We start from the raw sequence: 17,589 nt of genomic DNA, 5'->3' as shown, positions 1-17,589 counted from the left end.
GTTTCTTCCAGTGGTTGCACAGATGTGTCACAAATCATTATCAGTATCTGTTCAGGAGGAGAGAACACTGCTCCCTTTCCATGCCACCCCATCTGTCTCCAATGGCATTTTGTTTCCTCCACACTTGGATTTGCAGGATGGAGGGGCAAGGTCCAACATGGCTTCCCTTACAGAGGCTATTTATAGTGAAGGAAAACTAAGCCTTTGAGGATTCAGTGGATATTAATCCTCCAAATGGTCCAAGATGAAAAGTAGGGGAGAGGTTCTAGCTAGTCTGAGGGATTTTTCTCCTCTCACTGCTTCCAAAATGTTTTTAAAATCTGCTTAGGGCAGCTGGAGGGTGATTTACTGGGAGCCAGAGGTCTGGGCTCAGTCTGAGTTGTTTTGTCTTTTAATATTTAGTTAAATAGGCTGTTCTAAACACACATTTTCCCTCTGTGCTTATTATGGTCTCACCTGCTTTAAAAATTACCTACAGATGTTGATAAATGGATGATAAACAAAACAGACTGACAGATGTGAATGTGTTCACCCACCATTCCTGAGCAAAACACAGTGTTTCAGATCCCAAGGCAAGGGGCTGAGGGACAAATGCCAGACTGGCTGGACAGAACTGCCAAAGAATGAACTGCTTACTGAGTTTATGAGGAACTTTTTTATGTAGATAGAAAAAACCTGCCTCAAACATTCCTTAGCTTTTGCAGAACACAGCCCTTCCCTGCCATTCTTCCTCACCCCTTTCAGGCTCCTGAGCTTACTGGGGTTCACCCAGGAGAGTGCAAGAGTCAAACTGCTCCACACAGAGCCTGCTTTGTTGTCCATCTGGCCACCCACAAAGGAGGAAGCCTGTTCCTTCAGAATTCCCAGCCCTGCTTCCTAGTTCTGAGAAAGGTACAGGATAATGGGATAAACATCTTGGACTGACTCCTCAGCTGAAGGTGTGGCATTGTTCCAGTGACCTCATGGGCTGAGGGGCTGCAAGACCTGCTGTCCACCCAGATCATGCTGCCAAAGCCTGATGGCTGTGCCTATCCAGGCTAAAGCTACTGATTCTTCCAGGAACAAGGAAATCAACTCTCAGCCCAGCAAGAAGTTCAGGTTTTACAGCCTACTCTTCCCTAAACACCAGGAAAGGTCCTTGAGGAAGAGATGAGCTTTGGCAGCTGGTTTCAAAAAGGGTTAAACCTCAGATTTCACTGAGATCACAAATTTTTAACTCATACCAGTTCTCACCTTCATCAGCAGCTCCCTACTTGTCAGATAATTGTCATGGTCTGAGAAGATCTCAGACAGCTCTTCATACATCAGCAGGATGTCCCTGCACAGGAGAAGATAACATCATTTATGTCATTAGCGAGCACTCTAAAATCCAATCAAGTTTCTGTTTCTTTCTCAATCATTAACAGTTCCACTTATAAAAGATAACAGCACCAAAATGCACCCAGTGAGATGCTGCACATCTCCTGGGAGCCTTGGTGGGACATTCTGGTGCTTCCAGCAAAGTTTGGCCTCATCTGACAGCAAAGAAACACCATCAGCAGCCCCTGGGCAGGGCTTTGAACTGTCAGTGCAGTGTGAGAATGGGTCAGGGGATACAAAGCAACAGAAAAACCCAAGTTCTTGATTTTTGCCCTATTCCATGCGTTCTGGAAAGCTGGAAGCATTTAAATGTAGGAGTAGTTTTTTGCCCAAGACAAGATAGGCAATATTTTAATCAGAAACATGGGGCAGTAGAAGGAAAACCCAACTTCTGTGGAGAGGAAATACAGAAGGATACTGCCTAGCAGACTGATACTTTATTTATCAAAGGCAAAGAAATCTGGTTTCTCCAAACTGAATGAGCAGAACACCATTTTTTCTAGACAACAACTTCTGGCATGTGTGGGGCAGGCAGTAAACATTATTATCACAATAAAGTGAAGAAATATTATCTTCACTGGAAGAAATATTATCTTCAATACTGGATTTTGCTATTTAGGAATATATCTTATGTAAATATCAGCACCAGGAGAAGAGTTGGGAGGATTTGTAGCAAGCTGGATCTCCTCAAACTTCATGGGAGAGAAGACAAGCAGAGATGGTGACCTGGGAGTGGTGGGCATGAGCTGGGTGAGAAGCCAGTGCCATAGTTTTTCTAGAGAGGTTGTAGAAGACCCAATATGCTTGAAAGGACAGAATTCAGTATCCCCAAGGGCAGGTTGTCCCCTCAACAGGAAAGAGGAGCTCACAGGAGGGGTCTGAGCCTCCCAGGAATGGAAGGTTCTTCTGACAGGACCCATGTTAGTGAAGGAACAGAACAGGAAGAATGAGGAGAGGATGAAAGGAAGGAGCACTGAGCCCTGTGGCCCTTGGGAACTGAGGGAGAGGCTTACTTGGAAACACACATCCAGGTGGTCTTCAGCCGATAGATGGAGTTGGACTGCAGAGCTGAAATGATGGCCCTCAAGGAGGAGAAGTTCTTCAGGATCCTGCATTCCTGTGAAAGGAGTGGTTGGAAACACAGGAGCATTAAATGTCAGCACTGCACAGACCTTGGTGCTCCTCTCTCTGAGCCCTGTCAGGACTGCTACACATTCTCACTGCTGAGCAGCAGCTGTGCAAATACTGAGCATCAAAAATATCACTCCCCACTCCAGCCACCAAACACTTCACAAGCTTTGGCAGTTAGAGCTTGTTTTCCTCACTTTCATGTATTTGTGGTCTCACAGCTTCCAGTTCTCCAAGTAAAAATAAAAGTGGAACTGAGTCCATGAAGCCATGGGGAAAGGCACAAAGGTTATACTTCTTAAAAAGCTCTTTATAGTTACCAATCCCTTTTACCCCTTAGGGAGAAAACCAGGCTTTGACTCTTTATATGTGGTATTTAAAATGTAAACCCTCAATCATCTCAGTGTCAATTAAAAATAAAGACATGCAAAGGAATAACCTGTTATTCAAGTATGTGCACACTATTAAAGAGAAAAACCTTCCCAGCTTTTCCAGAGTTTGGATCAGATCTGAACAGAGACTGGCTCATGGATGTTTCTTGTGCAGCTACTCTGTGGCAAAAGCTTGGGTGGAAAAGGATAATGAAAAACTCAAAAAAGTAGCACAGATTCCTCATAAAGTGGAGGGAAGCAAGAGGGAAAGTCTGGTCTGTGACTCCTGGAAATCTGTTGGTGGCTCAAGAATGATAGCTTGGATACCACAACCTTCAGCACAGGTGTCTGTACATGCAAATCCAGCAGACAAAACACCTGCCAATCTGACTGCTGCATGGAGATAAGAATGTATTCAAACTCCAGTTCTGCTTATCAACATTTTTTATGAATCTGATTCTCACCCTAATAATGCTTATTATGTAAAGGATCCTTACAGTGAAAACAGACATGATTTATTTCCTTTGTAGGACTGAACAAATGTAAAGCAACCTCAGCATAAGCAAAAGTCAGACCTTAATCCATCAGCATCTCTGTTCATGAGCTGCATTAGAAGTGACTGAACAGCTAAGGAGAGTACAAACTCTCCCAGTTACTGACCCACAAAAAACTTCTAATTAGGACACTCCATTTATCCAAGTGTGGCTTAAGCAGAGAGCCTGGGCCAACATCATCTGAAGCAGGTGGACACTTGGGTCAGATAAACACCAAGTTCAAGATCATGAGGCAGGACTCACTGGAACTGAAAGCTGTTTTTGCATGGTTTGGGGCCAAAAAAAAAAAAGCCACATAACAACTCTTCTCCAGAGACTGACATGTTAAAGAATGAGACCTTTCTTTTTGTTCAACCTGAAATTTAGGTTGTGGAGAACACAAATTTAGAGGCACAAATTATCAGCTTTTCTTCTTTCTTCCCAGTACAACAGGAGTTTGAACTGGAAGAACCAATTTGGAACCATCTTGACTTAACTGCATGCTGTGCAATTTAGAGCACAGTTGGAATTTCATTTAATATTGGATTTAGTGTTCTCAGTGGTTCAACCAACTACAGACTAAAATTGAGCAAGCTTTCATTTGCATGTAAGAAGAATTTTTAAGACTGGTTTTAATAACTTTGTTTCATGCTGTGTCCTTCACAGAGGGAAAACCAGAAAGAATCCTGTGGAGAAACAGCTTTGATTTTAAAAATTTTAAGCATAACAGGACATTAATTATTTCATTTTTATTTTTAAAGAAAATATTGTTTGAGTGAAATTGGCTGCTCCTGCTCAGGAACCTTAGATCTAGGTGGAGCAGAGGGCTGGCAGTAGAGAAAGTATCCAGTTTATCTTTTGAACCAAGAAAATGGAACCAGAAGTCATGAAGAGATGACAAATGTGGAACTCCATGCTGCTAAGTTTAGTTATCAGTGAATAACTGTACTTTAATGAGTGGATTATTTTCTAATTCAGGCACCTAGCTATTCAAAACCCTCATTTGCATGCACAAAGGAAGCAGCTTTCTTCAGAAGTGGGCAGCTAAGTAAACGTGCACCCAGCTGCTGTACATGTGCCATTATTCTGCAGAGCGTGCACATACATTTTTCATGTGTTTCATGCTACGACTGGAGCACCTAATGAATTAAGTAAAGGGAGAGGCACAGAATCAGCAGGGGTGTAGAACAAAGTTCTCCATCCACAGAGTGAGTGGGATGAGGGCAGTGCCTTTCCTGATTTCCCCAGGCCTCCCTTCTGCCGTGGGATGATGATGAAGCTCTGTCCAGCCTGCCCCAGGAAGAAGGCTCTTTTAGCTGGTGCCCTCTGCCACTTAGGTCTGCATGTAGAAACTGGAAATCAAACTTCCCTTCACACAGGCAATAAAACATCCACCAGATGATGATAAAAACAAGCAGATGTAAGTGCCACAGGAGAGGTCCAAGCCCTTCCCCATCCCAGCTTCCTGAACCATGCAGCTGCCAGAGCTCAGGTGCCAGGACTGAATGCTGCCTCTGGAAGCACAGAAGTTGCCAAGGTTGGAAAGCCTCTGGCTTCAGCTTTTCCTGACTGTTCTGTAGAGCTCAAAAAGAATCCATGGGATTCTTAGGAGTCAACACACATCCACATGGAAGTGCTTGAAGTGCTCTCTTCCAGAGAGGTCTTGTTTATTGCCAGCTGCCCAGTGCTCCAAGGGGAATGAGGAACATTACAGTAAAATAATAGAACCTAGGAAATTAGCAAACTAGGTATGTAAAGCAGGCATGGGGAAAAAAAACCCCTTCTTGCACAGATTAGGAAAAACAGGATAAAAACATGGAATCTGCTACAAGATCCTCTTGGAAGCTCTGCTGAGGCACATGGAGGTGATTCCACAGAGCTGCTGATTTCAGCTATCTGGAGCTCTCTAAAGCTTTGGCATGGCCAAGTATCAGCCCCATTTCCATGGTGGGAAAGAACTGAGGAGAGGAAGGGCAATATTTATTTGGTATCACAAAAAAAAACCAGTTAAAATTGAAGGAATGAGAGCTAAGATAGCCTGGCACCAATCTGTACAACCCCTTTCTTACTCTCCCAACTCCTTCACTCCAAGGCACCCACCCAAAAAACATTCACCAGAATAAATGCTTTACATGTGCAATATGAATCCACTTCTCAATGATCTTGGCTCTCTGCTGGATTTTGAGCTCCCTGGTCCCCAGGATAGTGCTGATGACACATTTGGTGACTGCATTGAACTGGGTGATGGTGGCTCTGACAGTTGGAGCCAGGTTCTTGTTTTCCTTCTTATCCCTTTGAGACCAGATGGATCCCAAACAGTGGTAGGGCACAACTCTTCTGAAGAGCATCTAGAGTGAAACAGAGGTGTGGTAAGCCAGCAGCTTTCTCCTAAATCTTTTATTCACGAGAAGAAATACAGGTTTAGAGGACAAATTTGACTTAAATCTAATATGGTACTTAAAGATAAGTATTGGTTCTCTCTTAGTTTAAAATATCCTTTGGCATACTCTTTATAGGCTTGATGCCTCAAAAGAACTGCCAGCTAAACAATAATGGGAAAATTAGGGACATCTTTATATCAGCTGCATAACCAAGATTATTTATTTAATAATCTTATTAATTTATTTATATAATGATATTTAGAAGGGAACTGATAGACACAAAGCAAAATCTGAGCATTACAGTCCAGAATTCCTAGACATCTTTAAGCTAGGTAGTGTTATAGTTAAAATGTGCTATTTATCAGTGCCAGTAACTTTTGCAAAAGAGGCTACACATAAAAAACCAAAACAAAACAAAAAACAAAATCAAAAAAACCTTCAAAATGACAGAAGGGAAAAACTCAAAGACTGAAACCTCTGGGATAACCACAGAGCTGTGTTCTGTGTCCCAGCAGCAGTCCTGTTCTGGAACTCTACACTTAAAGCAATGTAACTTACAAAAAAATATGTTTTATTTTATAAAGTTGTATTATATGCAATACTCTACATACCACATCCATGTATGTCAACTGTTCTGCCACAACGTGGTCTTGAAAAGAGGAGAATTCTTCTGGATTGCTGCTCTCCAGTTCCTCTCCATCAACCAGGTCACTGGAGGAAGTGCTACAGAACCCATCTGGCCAGGATGGAAAACACCACTCAGTGAATTTATACAGCAAACAATGAATCAAAGCAGGTGTTTATTTTGCAACATCACTGTATTACAGCAGAATGCCTAAGGGGCCTGCCTGATGTAATGGCCCCACTGTGCCACTGGAGTGAGAAAAATGACCGGAAGATTAAACTAGCAAAGAAAAGATGGAGTAAAAAGAAACAGAACAAATCTTAGAAAAGTGGCTTGACCCATTTGCTAACTATTCTTCTGAAAGAAAAGGCATCACCACCACCCCAACAAAAATTCCTTACTGATATCCCACTGTTTTGTTAATCTATTTTTCAGTATTTATAATCTGAAAAAAAAAAATCAAACTACAAAGACATGAGGCTGCAGTTATATCCCCAAAATACTGCATTAGGAATGCTCTTCTATCCAGAAATAAAAGAAGACACCAGATTTCCGGTACCCTTTGTGGCTACATGGGCTGTACTGAAGAGAGTTTATTCCAGCAGCCTTCACCTTTTCTCTCAGGGAATTTTTCCCAGGAAATGGAATACAGTGAGCACCTACAATATTCTGCTGAATGGTTCTTCTAAATCTTCTAAATCTGGGCAGCAGAGAGGAGGTGAGAGCAGAACTGTCCTCACTGAGGCACCTGAGCCAGTGCAGAAAGGAGAGAGTTCCACAGCTGCTGCCTTGTCACCTTTTGGCTCCCAGAAGTTGGGAACCAAAAATTCAAACACCAAGAAATATCCCTTGTTTCCCATGGTAGAGGAGGAAGAAACAGAAACTCCCTGAAAATAAATCCTAATTCTTTTTACTGTAAGGCAACAGTAACTCCATCGGGAGGGAGAAGAAAATAGGGACTTGCTGAAGACTAACAACCAAAGTAATGAGTTTACTACTGGTGAGATTTCATTTACAAAAACAAAGAGTGTTATGCAAGACTTCATACCCAGTTAAAGCAGAGCATTAAAGCAACAACAACAGATAATGTGATAGAGAATCACTGTTTTTCAAAATACTTCATTGTTCCTTCCTCCAGTAATTAACAGAACATAATCACCAATGTAAATTGCTACAGTTTTGATGTAACAAGTTATGTCTACAAGCTGATTTCCATCTGTACATTTGAACTGCACAGTTTATTGGCAGAGCTCAGTGGGGTAAATGGAGACCTCTGTTCTTGGCTACTTTTCCATGGCTGTTTTGTAACAATTTGCATAATTAAATGGACTGGACTGCTACAAGAATCTCACTCCTTTTGGCTTTGTAAAACCTCCTTTTCCTTTTGGCTCTTGAAATTCAACTGGAAATCCTCACCACTGAGCTGCAGCCCTACCCAAAACTTCACAACATGCTTAAAATGAGGTCCTGAAGCGCAGTGTAAATTTTCCTTTTCTTTTTTCACCCCTCTTTTTCTCCTTCATAGACATATAAGCAGTCTTTTCCCTGCTCTCCAACAAGCTGGAATCCCCTTGAACTCAAGTATCTCATCATCATCTTAGGACCCCTCTGATCCACTCAGCCCTCTCAAAGTCTGACTGGCTCTTGACTGCACTGAGAGCAAGCACGTGCCCCTCCTGACCCTGCAACCTCTGCCTCTCCTTGTTTTGCTTGCTCAACCTGCAAGAATTGAGGCCAGAAGCAGCTTTTATCTTCCTGTCTGGTACTGCAATCTAATCTACTGGCATGGCTGATGGCAGCAAAGAACAGAGGTTTGATTACCCAAATCAAGCTGTAGGATTAGAGCCCAAATTTCAAAATTCAGAACCCAGCAGGAATGCTTTGGGACAGTACTTATCAACAAAGATTGCAGAAAATGTATCAGGGATTTTGAAAGAAAATGTACAAAGATGGAGCTCTGATGAAAGTAAGGCAATCCTAAAACTCTTTTTTGCAAATCCCACAGCTTAATTTCATTGTCCTCCTCTTATTTTACTCTAATAAGTAATCTCTATTCTGCCACAATTGGGAAAATGTTATCATTCCTACTGGCCTACCTATGACTCAAAAAAGAATGTTTTCAGCTGTCACTTGAGGAAACAAATGCAGAAGCAGGGCTGCTGGGAACTTCTGTTGACTCTGAAGAACACATGAACTCAAATACAGTTCTCATGAGTTTTCTTTCCCTCTTTCTGAGGGAAGTGATCTGTTTGTTTGCTTTTCCTGATCTATGCAGGTGTTCATCCACACCCAGCTATTAGATTGGTACTTAGATACTGCACAATATATGCTTATGGGAATGCCTTTAGATCCTACATTTGCAGGGATTTATCATCATTTCAACAGGATTTTGTAAGAAAATAAGACATTTTAAGCTATGGTTTTCCAGACATAATTTGCAATGTTGTTGACAATTTTCAACTCAGTGTAGCAACGATAGAAAATTACTAAAAAAAAAAAACCACTTTTCTTAAAACTTTAAGCTCCTTATTTCAGAATAAAAGGCACAACTAACACCTAAACTTCCTGAAAAAAATACTGAACTTTGCATGTCTCCATGTCTCTTTCTTTGTTTGAGCTGGGGGAACCCAACCCAGGAAACATCAGCACGAGCAACATCTGAGCCATCCTGTTCCTTACCTGTGCTCAGTAAAGGCCTGGGCTCTGGGCATTCCTCCTTTTCCTGTTCATGACTGAGTTATTTTGGCATTTCACAGTATTATGCATTGACAGGGTATTTCTGGAGCATCCGGCAGACGTGACTTTCATGTAATGAAAGTGGGGTTTTTTTCTGGCATTTCCTTTATCATTTAGGGCATGAATTATTCTCTCTGACCCCTCTACCAAAGGTGGAAGTTGATTCCAGTTCTCATTCACACCCTGTGTGAGCTCTCCTCCCTCCCCAGCTCTGGCACAGGAAGTTTTCTGACCAGGATATGGGGATGTGTCAGGTTTGTGTGACTACAGTTCACCATTGTTCCAGCACACTGTGACCCCCAATAACGTAAGATTTTCCTCTGTCCTTGGATACCAGCAGCCAGCCACTCCAATAGGAAAAAACACCCACAGGCACTTCCTTAGACAAGATGGTAACTAGGAAGAAAAGCTGCAGGACAAAGTTGTGACTCAAGCTGTATTTTGTCACAGCTCTGTACTCTGTTTTTTGTTTGTTTGGGGTTTTTTTTGGGGGGGGTAGGTTAAGTGAGAAGCCCAGCTAGAGAGTAGCTGTGTGTTTTAACTCAGTGACATGGGAAGTGCTGACAATTAACCACTTGGCTGCTGCAGCAATCTCAAAGCTTTGGCTAAATATTTGAGAAGTATTGGATTTCCCAAGCCAGTCCAGGATGAACAGACATAGGCACCTCACATGTAAAACTATTTCATCCCTCACACAGCCTGCAGCCTCAAACACAGGCTGGGTTTCCTTTTAAAAAACAAGACAAAGGTCACTGGTGAGCCTCACAATATTATTAATAAGCATGAGAGGTGGTGAAATGTACTGCACATAAATCCCTGGGGCATCTTACAGGCAGGGAGGACAGAAAGAGAGAAGGGAATGGTAACTCACCAACAGCTTCTACTTCTTGGTTCTGAAACTGCTTCAAGAGGTTCTGCACCCTACTCTCCATGTCAGAATTGGGCATATTGTTCTTCAGGTAATGCAGCAACTTCAGCAAACACATGTAGTCAGGGGGCTCCCTGAAATCCTCCGAGCACTGATCGAGCCAGGCCCGTAAGACTGATGCTATTTCACTGCAAGGAAACAGAGAACACACTGCTTGCATCCAGCTGGAACTGAGTGTACCTGCACCCACCAGAACCACAAGCACGTGAGCCATTCACAGCCCACCTGAAGTATCTGTGCTGAGCTGTACCACAGCCATGTTTAACAAGCACCAGACATTACACACACCATCAACAGCACCACAGAATTTCTTCATTCCGTCTTGGGCCACTGGGATAAGGTCAATGTTTGCTCCATAACCACTCCCTGGGACGTTGTGGGAAAATAGCAGGGAGGAAACAAGGTATTCATGGCTCCTTCCCAGTGGAAATGCTAAATCAAATGCTTCCTCTGGGGCCTTTCACCAGCTGCAGAGTCTGGGGAATCATACTGGAGCTGCAAATCCCAACACACTGTGTTCCTCCTTATCTACAGCCTTGGTACAAAGCCTGCCTGCTCATGAAACTGAGGCTCTCATGGAGGAAAGGAGAAAATCCCAAACCTAACCCCCCCAGGCACACACAGTGAGTGGGATTGCCTCATCTGGGAGGGTAAAACCCTCGCTGCAGCACGAGCCAGCCTGTGCCAGAGCCAGCTGGGAGTGCCCAGAGAGCTGAGCCACAGGAGACACAGTGGTCCTGCTAATCTTAGTGACTGAAGATCTACCAGCAGGGTCTTCACTTCAACTTCAGCACAAAGCAAGCAGGGGCTGTCAAATTACAGCAGGCAAAAAGGGTGTCCTGCTCATGCTGGCAGAGCAGGGAAAGGATGCTTAAGGACCACTGGATCTTGCTCAGGGAAGTTATCCCAGACTTTGTTAGTACATGCAGCTAAAAGAACACCAGCCCATGGACAATCCTTCCACAGACTGAGGGGGATGAAGGAAAGCAGAGCTGATGACTCAGTGGGGTTTCCATGCTGCCTGAAGCGGGGAGGAGGGGGAAGTGATCTGTTTGTTTGCTTTTCCTGATCTAGGCAGGTGTTCATCCACACCCAGCTATTAGATTGGTACTTAGATACTGCACAATATATGTTTGTGGGAATGCCTTTAGATCCTACATTTGCAGGGATTTATCATCATTTCAACAGGATTTTGTAAGAAAATAAGGCAATTTAAGCTATGGTTTTCCAGACATAATTTGCAATGTTGTTGACAATTTTCAACTCAGTGTAGCAACAACAGAAAATTACTACCAAAAAAACCAAAAAACCAACTTTTCTTAAAACTTTAAGCTCCTTATTTCAGAATAAAAGGCACAGTAAACACCTAAACTTCCTGAAAAAAGGCACTGAACTTTCCATGTCTCCAAGCCATTTCTGTATCTCAAGTCTCTTCCAGCACAGGAAACTCTCCACTGGAGCTGTGTACAAATACTGGCACATTCCTGCTGCAAGCTGGGAAACCAGAGGAGTCTCTGGTTAACTCAGCTGCTCAGCAGCATCCAAAATAAACCAATAGTTAAGAAAGAGAAAAGAGAGTTTCTCTTACTCTCTGTGTCTCATCTGAATTGTGTAAGTTTTCCTCAAAACTCAATTAACTTTTAATACCAGACAGATTTCATACAACTTGCATCCATTTAAGTCTGTTTTTATTTCCCTTCTTGTTCTGATAATGTGGCAACTTTGAATTTTCAGTTAAAGTATTTGAAAATCTGTTGGTAACATCCTTTGGTTAGGCTTGCTGACAGGAGAAATGCTGGAATTACGATTTCACAGCTATGAAAAGTATCTACAATCTAAAATTAACATGCAAACATGTTCTGGATTTCAGGTTTCACTGCAAGCTGTGGCACAGCCAGCAGTGCCAGACCAGCTCCACATCCCAAGGCCAGGAAAGACCACACCAGGCAGATGCTCCCAGTGATGCTCCCAGGCTCTGCCACCACCCTTCCCAGTTTCAGTTGTCCCCTCTAGCCCCACACACACCCAGAATGCTGTCACAGAGCACCAACAGTCACAAACACCTCTCTCCTATGCCCACAGCATTTCCCTCTCATTCCCCCCACAGGCAGGGAACACTGTGCCTCACTCCATGCCCAGATAGTGCATTTCCTCCTGCTCTGTGCTCCTCTGCCCCACCCACATCACAAACCATCACCACAGTGGTCCCAAAACCAAAAGCCAGGCTAGGTGTTCTATTCCTACAACCACTGACCAATTCAGCTATGATTTGGAAGGAGGAGCCTCTCCCCAGGGCAAGTTTTTGTACTAATATTGTTCACACTCTCTACACTAAGCTCAGTTTCCAGAGGCTTGGTTGGTGGCCACTTTCTTAAACTGAACAATAAACAGAGTTTAAGACAGATACAGTCTCCTAGAGCAGGGTGAAGAGTTCACAGCTGTTACAGACACTGAATTTGCCAGCAAAATCATTTCAGTCAAGAGGGGAAATGGGAAAGAGAGAAGAGGTACACTGTGCCTAGTGATCTCCTGCTGCCCAGCTGTTCTACTGGAGTGCCAGGGAATAATGCAGCTTTCCACAAATGGACTGGACACTTGCCCATATCTTGCAGTAGCTTTATATTTGCTGCCCTTGCAAAGAAACTCTCCATACTCAACAGACTCAGATAGGAACAGGGGCCTTCCAAGAGCTCAGACGGGAAAGAAACACTACAGACTACATTTTTCATGGGTTGATTACGAGCTATAAATTTTTCCTTTCCTGCCCATACAAAAAAAACCTTTCAATGCTTAACTCCTGTGCTGCTGGCCACAGACTCCATTGCTCTGCTGAGCAATGCTTTCAAGTTTCACACCTATCAGAAAGTCATCTAATTTCCACACCAACTTTGATTGGAGCCCATCTCTGAAGGTTTCAGTATCAAAACCTATCCAGGTAGGTGGAGAAGTGTATCTGAGCCTGTTGTTCACAGACTGGGACCAAGAACTCACCCACCTCCCTCTGCCCATGAGCTGCACAGGTCATAGGGCTGTGGCATCTCCATGTCCAACAGCTCTGTCAGCTCAGCAGGGCACAGTGGAGGTGAGAATTCTCCCACCACATGGGAATTCTCCATGGCCTTGTCTCTACTGGGAAGACAACTCTAACAGTCCTGACAGGATCTGACAGGAATTAAAGACAGCATTTCAGAGAATCACAGAATTAATTAATTAATTAATTAATTCTTCCTACCACAATTATTTCTAAAGAATGAGAAGGGAATCTCAACACTTAAGGAGAATAAGGGGAACCTCAGTTGCAAAAAGAAGTTAAATGATTAATTTCTTATGACATTCCATAAGAATGTGCACAAAACTAGCTATAATTTGCAAAATGCATACTTAAGTCCATTGAGAAAATACTCATTACAGATGGCTATTCCCTTTCCTCCACTGTCCAGGCATTAGGTCTCAGACTTGCTCACACAGACTAAATTAAGTCACCCATATTTTCTCAGTTTTGCTTGTTAAATCAAGGGTAAAATGTAAGCAAACCACAAGAAAAGGCTGCCCTAATGGTGGCTTCTCACACCCAGTTTATTTATAAATACCATCCTGATGACCTCCAGCAAATTATCATCTCTGTCTGATTTGGAAAAACCTTTTTCAGTAACATATGGGAGACTTTGGTTGGGACACATGTGAAACTGCTAAGGGAAGAGCTCTGCTTGCTGTTCTTTGTTTTAATTGAGATACCAATCATTATTTTTCTTTCTAATTATTCTTTTCTGCTTGGTACTGGTTGTTTTCATAATTCTCCCACTGCCCTGTGTTTGACTCTGCTTTTCATGTAACCACACTGGTTTCTGATGTTGTTTGAGCTTAATTTGCTTTACTGGAATGAATAACTGTTGCTTTCCCAAATGCATCTTAACTGCTCCCCACCACGGACTTCCCAGGCATCAGAAGCTTCCAGTGAATTTTCTTCCATTTGTCTCACATTCCTTTGGTGTCTATTGTGCTGCAGCACAATGTTTCAGGACATTTTACTTCTGCAGTGCTGTAACTGTGCACATTGTTTTCCAGTGGGGCTGTTTGGTTCAGAAGGAACCAAAAGACATCAAGTTTTGGTCAGGAAGATCTCAATGCACAAAAAGCCAGAGGAGAATGTTTGCTTGTCACTATGAAAAACTCCAAATGCTGTGGTACTACATTGAAGGTTTTGGATATTTTATTTTAATACAGAAGAGGAGAGGTGAACATGCAAGACATGTGGTCACTGAATAATTCCTTAATTTTCTCTATTTGAACTATTTCCCCCAAATGCTGTGGAATGAAACAAGGTTTCAGTTTAGCTTCAAGGTGCTTTGTCTGTGGTTTTCAGTTGTGCCATATTCCAAGTTTTAATAACAAAGAAATTTCACATTTTGATAATAAAGTGGATGCAACTATGACCTGACATTCAAGACAAGCAAAAAAGCCCCATGAATTTTGATTCATTTCTGTGACCTGTCTTCCATCTGAGGGAAAGCACCACCAATGGACTCCACACCAGCAAATCAAGGTAACAGAAGGGAACCACAGCCTTGTAGTTCAAGAGGAAGCTTGAAAGGACTTTTTGCTGTTACTCAAAGATTCATGGCACTACTAATGTTAGACCTCTGGAAAGCAAACAAACAAATAATCATGGTCCAAGTCCACAGACCAACACAGCAACATGTCTGCCTCTCAAAAAACCTTTCCTGCAGATAATCCTGTATTTTTGAGCCAGGTCTCCAAGGAACTAGATACAGTTGACCTTAAATTAGGCTTCCCCAAATGCAAACATCACAGGCAAGCCTGGACTGCCAGCCTGGATAGCTTTTTGTGTGTCTGGCCAGGAATGAATCCCTTCTGGGAACTGCACTGACACAAATCTTTAAAACTGGTGTTTTAACAGCTCAGCACCTCTCCCTGATGTACCACCTCAGCTCCCCAGGTGTCACAGGCTTGTCACAGGAAGGGATTCCAGTGCCATGGCCTGGCTTGGGACCCTCACATGACCCAGAGACATCCCAGGATCCTGCAGAGCCACTGAATCACAGCAAGTACCAGCAGCTACAATATTTTAGATTGGGAAGGCTTTATGTTCCTTTCTCAGTTCCAGTCCTCAGCCTGGTCTTCAGTGTCAGCCTTTGGAGAAAGCAGTGCTTGCTCTTTTAACACATCACCTCTCTAAATTCATGGAGCCTGTGCTTGGGAGCAGCTATCTGCCAGAAGTGGACTGATTACCCAGAAATCAAAATTAACACTGTCTTCCCTAGGACATTTAAAAGGAAAGAACACAACTGAATTATCATAGAAATTTTACTAAATTTTATTAACCCCTCTTAATGCAATTTAATGTAATTTAATGCAATCTTAATGCAATTTATCATGCTGATAATTTATTTGTGTTTAATGTATATATGGTTTTATTCTGAACTGTCACACACCTTGGTGTGTTACACGTTTTTTTGAATGTGAACAGAAGTCCTAAGCTAACCATGCAGAGAACACAGAAGACTCCAAACACAACAACAACCTACAAGGAGAAGGAAAGTCTGTCACCCCTTGACACAAAAACATGCAGCATGAGACACAGAACAAGGCAATCTTGTTGATATGATAACATGAAGAACAAAAAAATTACTAATAGGAGGTAGAGGGTCAAACAAGCTACTCCTTTCAACTCTCTTATCAGACAATTAAGAGACACAGCATCACATTTCTGGAAACACAGGCTGAAGTCCATCTAACTCAGATGTTTAGCTGGAATATATGACCTTTTCTGGACTGTATTCTTTGTTACTTGTGATCATGAACTGTCTGACTGAGTGAAAGTAGTGAGAAGTGTGGAAAGCAAGTTACTGAACATGAAAAGCTAAGGTGGGTCCTGATAGGGAATGAAAAAGCCAGGTTGTTTGAAGCTTACAAAATTTTTCATGGTTTTGATGAGTTTACTCACAACTCTAAGATCCAAGGTATTTTGAAAAGTATGGTACCTTTGTTTAAACCACGTATTAGTCGTATCCCTGTTGAAAAACACAATTTTTTGACCACTCCAGCGGCCCAAGAAATGATAGTAATGATGTTCAAGTGAAGAGGAGAAAATCCCCTTGGGAGAAGGGGTCCTGGGAGGGCATGTTTCTGAACACAGCCGAGGTGATCTCAGGTCAGTAACTACATCACTGCAGCAGCCTGGAATCACTGCAGGATCCAGGAATGCAGGGCAGGCTTAAAGCTCCCACAAGCCCCTCGAACAAGGCTGTGCCAAAAATGTGCTCAAGCCCGACTCTAGGATCTGCAGGTTCTGAACACTGAAGCAGGTACATAAACACTGTGTGGAATATTCACATAATTTTTTACAAAATACATCACATACATCAGGCATTCTCCTCAAAATACATGAATGACAGCTCTACACTACAAGTGCAAAAACAACAGAGAATTTCACTGTAAAAGGCTGAAACCTGTGGGCTTACAGTGCACCACAGAGGACAATGTTCCTTCCACACATACCCTCAGTTTTTGCTGCTCCTCCTTCTTTCAGGCTCCATGAGGTACTTAAGGAGTCATAAACTCTCCTTCTTGTTGTTCTCAACTTCTGCAGCTTTTTTTTTTGTGTCAAACCAGTGGAAATGCTTTAAATTGCATCCTACTTCTAACGGCCCAACTGGCTTTTTAAAGCCTCTGAGCTGCCACAGCAGGAGTCTGATGAGTGCAGAAGGTCTCTGGCCACAGACCACAGGCTTCCCCTTGAGATATTTTTCCTCTGAGAAATACAGAGTTAATGGCAAGAAACAACAAGGCTCTACTGCTGATTCCTCCTCTTTCTGCAAGTCATATAAAACCAAGAGCACAATTATATCATGTTTCTGTTCCATGAGAAAAGAGGGCAAATGAAATTATACTGGAATTATCCCAGACAAGAGAAAACCTGAACTACCAGAAGTACACGTTTCACAACAGGACTACAAAGCCAAACACCTTCCAGATACCACTAATCATACCTAAAAGACAAGAAGCCAGAGCAACTGAAAGCAATTACAGTGGAAATTTTTAGGGAAGGAAAGTGAACTCATATTTATATGGTATCTGTTTAAACACGTACATATACATGACAAATAACTTTTTGACTTCATTGTTGAACTTTTTATAGACACGGATTTGAGTAAAGATATCAAATTCACGTGTAAAAGGTATCTTATGAAGGTCAAAGGATCAAAATCAGCTGTTCTGAACTACATGGATGAAAAATCTGGCAGAAAATCCATCAGAAGTTGAGCTACCACAGGAACAAGCCCACAGGCTTTATCCATTTGTCTGTCCCTGGCTGTGCAAAGGTGTTACGTGTCAGGAGGGAAGAAAGCACAGATGCAGCAGGAAGCACCTGACAAGGCTGGTATATTGTATGTGTGCCAGGAGGAAAATACTTCCACTAAAAACAAACAAAGAAAGAAACAAACCAAAACAAACACCCTCCTACTAAATGCTATTTGCTTGCACACTCACCTGCATGTATAACTAA

General features: G+C 42.5%; 1 protein-coding gene across 1 annotated transcript in view; it reads right to left on the bottom strand.

The window, feature by feature from the left end:
* RGL1 (ral guanine nucleotide dissociation stimulator like 1) overlaps nucleotides 1–17,589 on the bottom strand; it is a 53,123-nt gene that overhangs the window by 8,689 nt on the left and 26,845 nt on the right. The window contains exons 5-9 of the mRNA XM_066556056.1: nucleotides 10,005–10,189; nucleotides 6,384–6,508; nucleotides 5,524–5,739; nucleotides 2,373–2,476; nucleotides 1,234–1,318 (exon numbers count right to left, since the gene is read on the bottom strand). Coding sequence (XP_066412153.1) covers nucleotides 1,234–1,318; nucleotides 2,373–2,476; nucleotides 5,524–5,739; nucleotides 6,384–6,508; nucleotides 10,005–10,189 — 715 coding nt within the window. The remainder of the gene's footprint in view (nucleotides 1–1,233; nucleotides 1,319–2,372; nucleotides 2,477–5,523; nucleotides 5,740–6,383; nucleotides 6,509–10,004; nucleotides 10,190–17,589) is intronic.

The sequence above is a fragment of the Molothrus aeneus genome, chromosome 9 (genome assembly GCF_037042795.1).
Source record: "Molothrus aeneus isolate 106 chromosome 9, BPBGC_Maene_1.0, whole genome shotgun sequence".
In the NCBI taxonomy this organism is placed as follows: Eukaryota; Metazoa; Chordata; class Aves; order Passeriformes; family Icteridae; genus Molothrus; species Molothrus aeneus.
The sequence above is the reverse complement of the archived record's forward strand: the minus strand, read 5'-3'. Positions and strand labels throughout refer to the sequence as shown.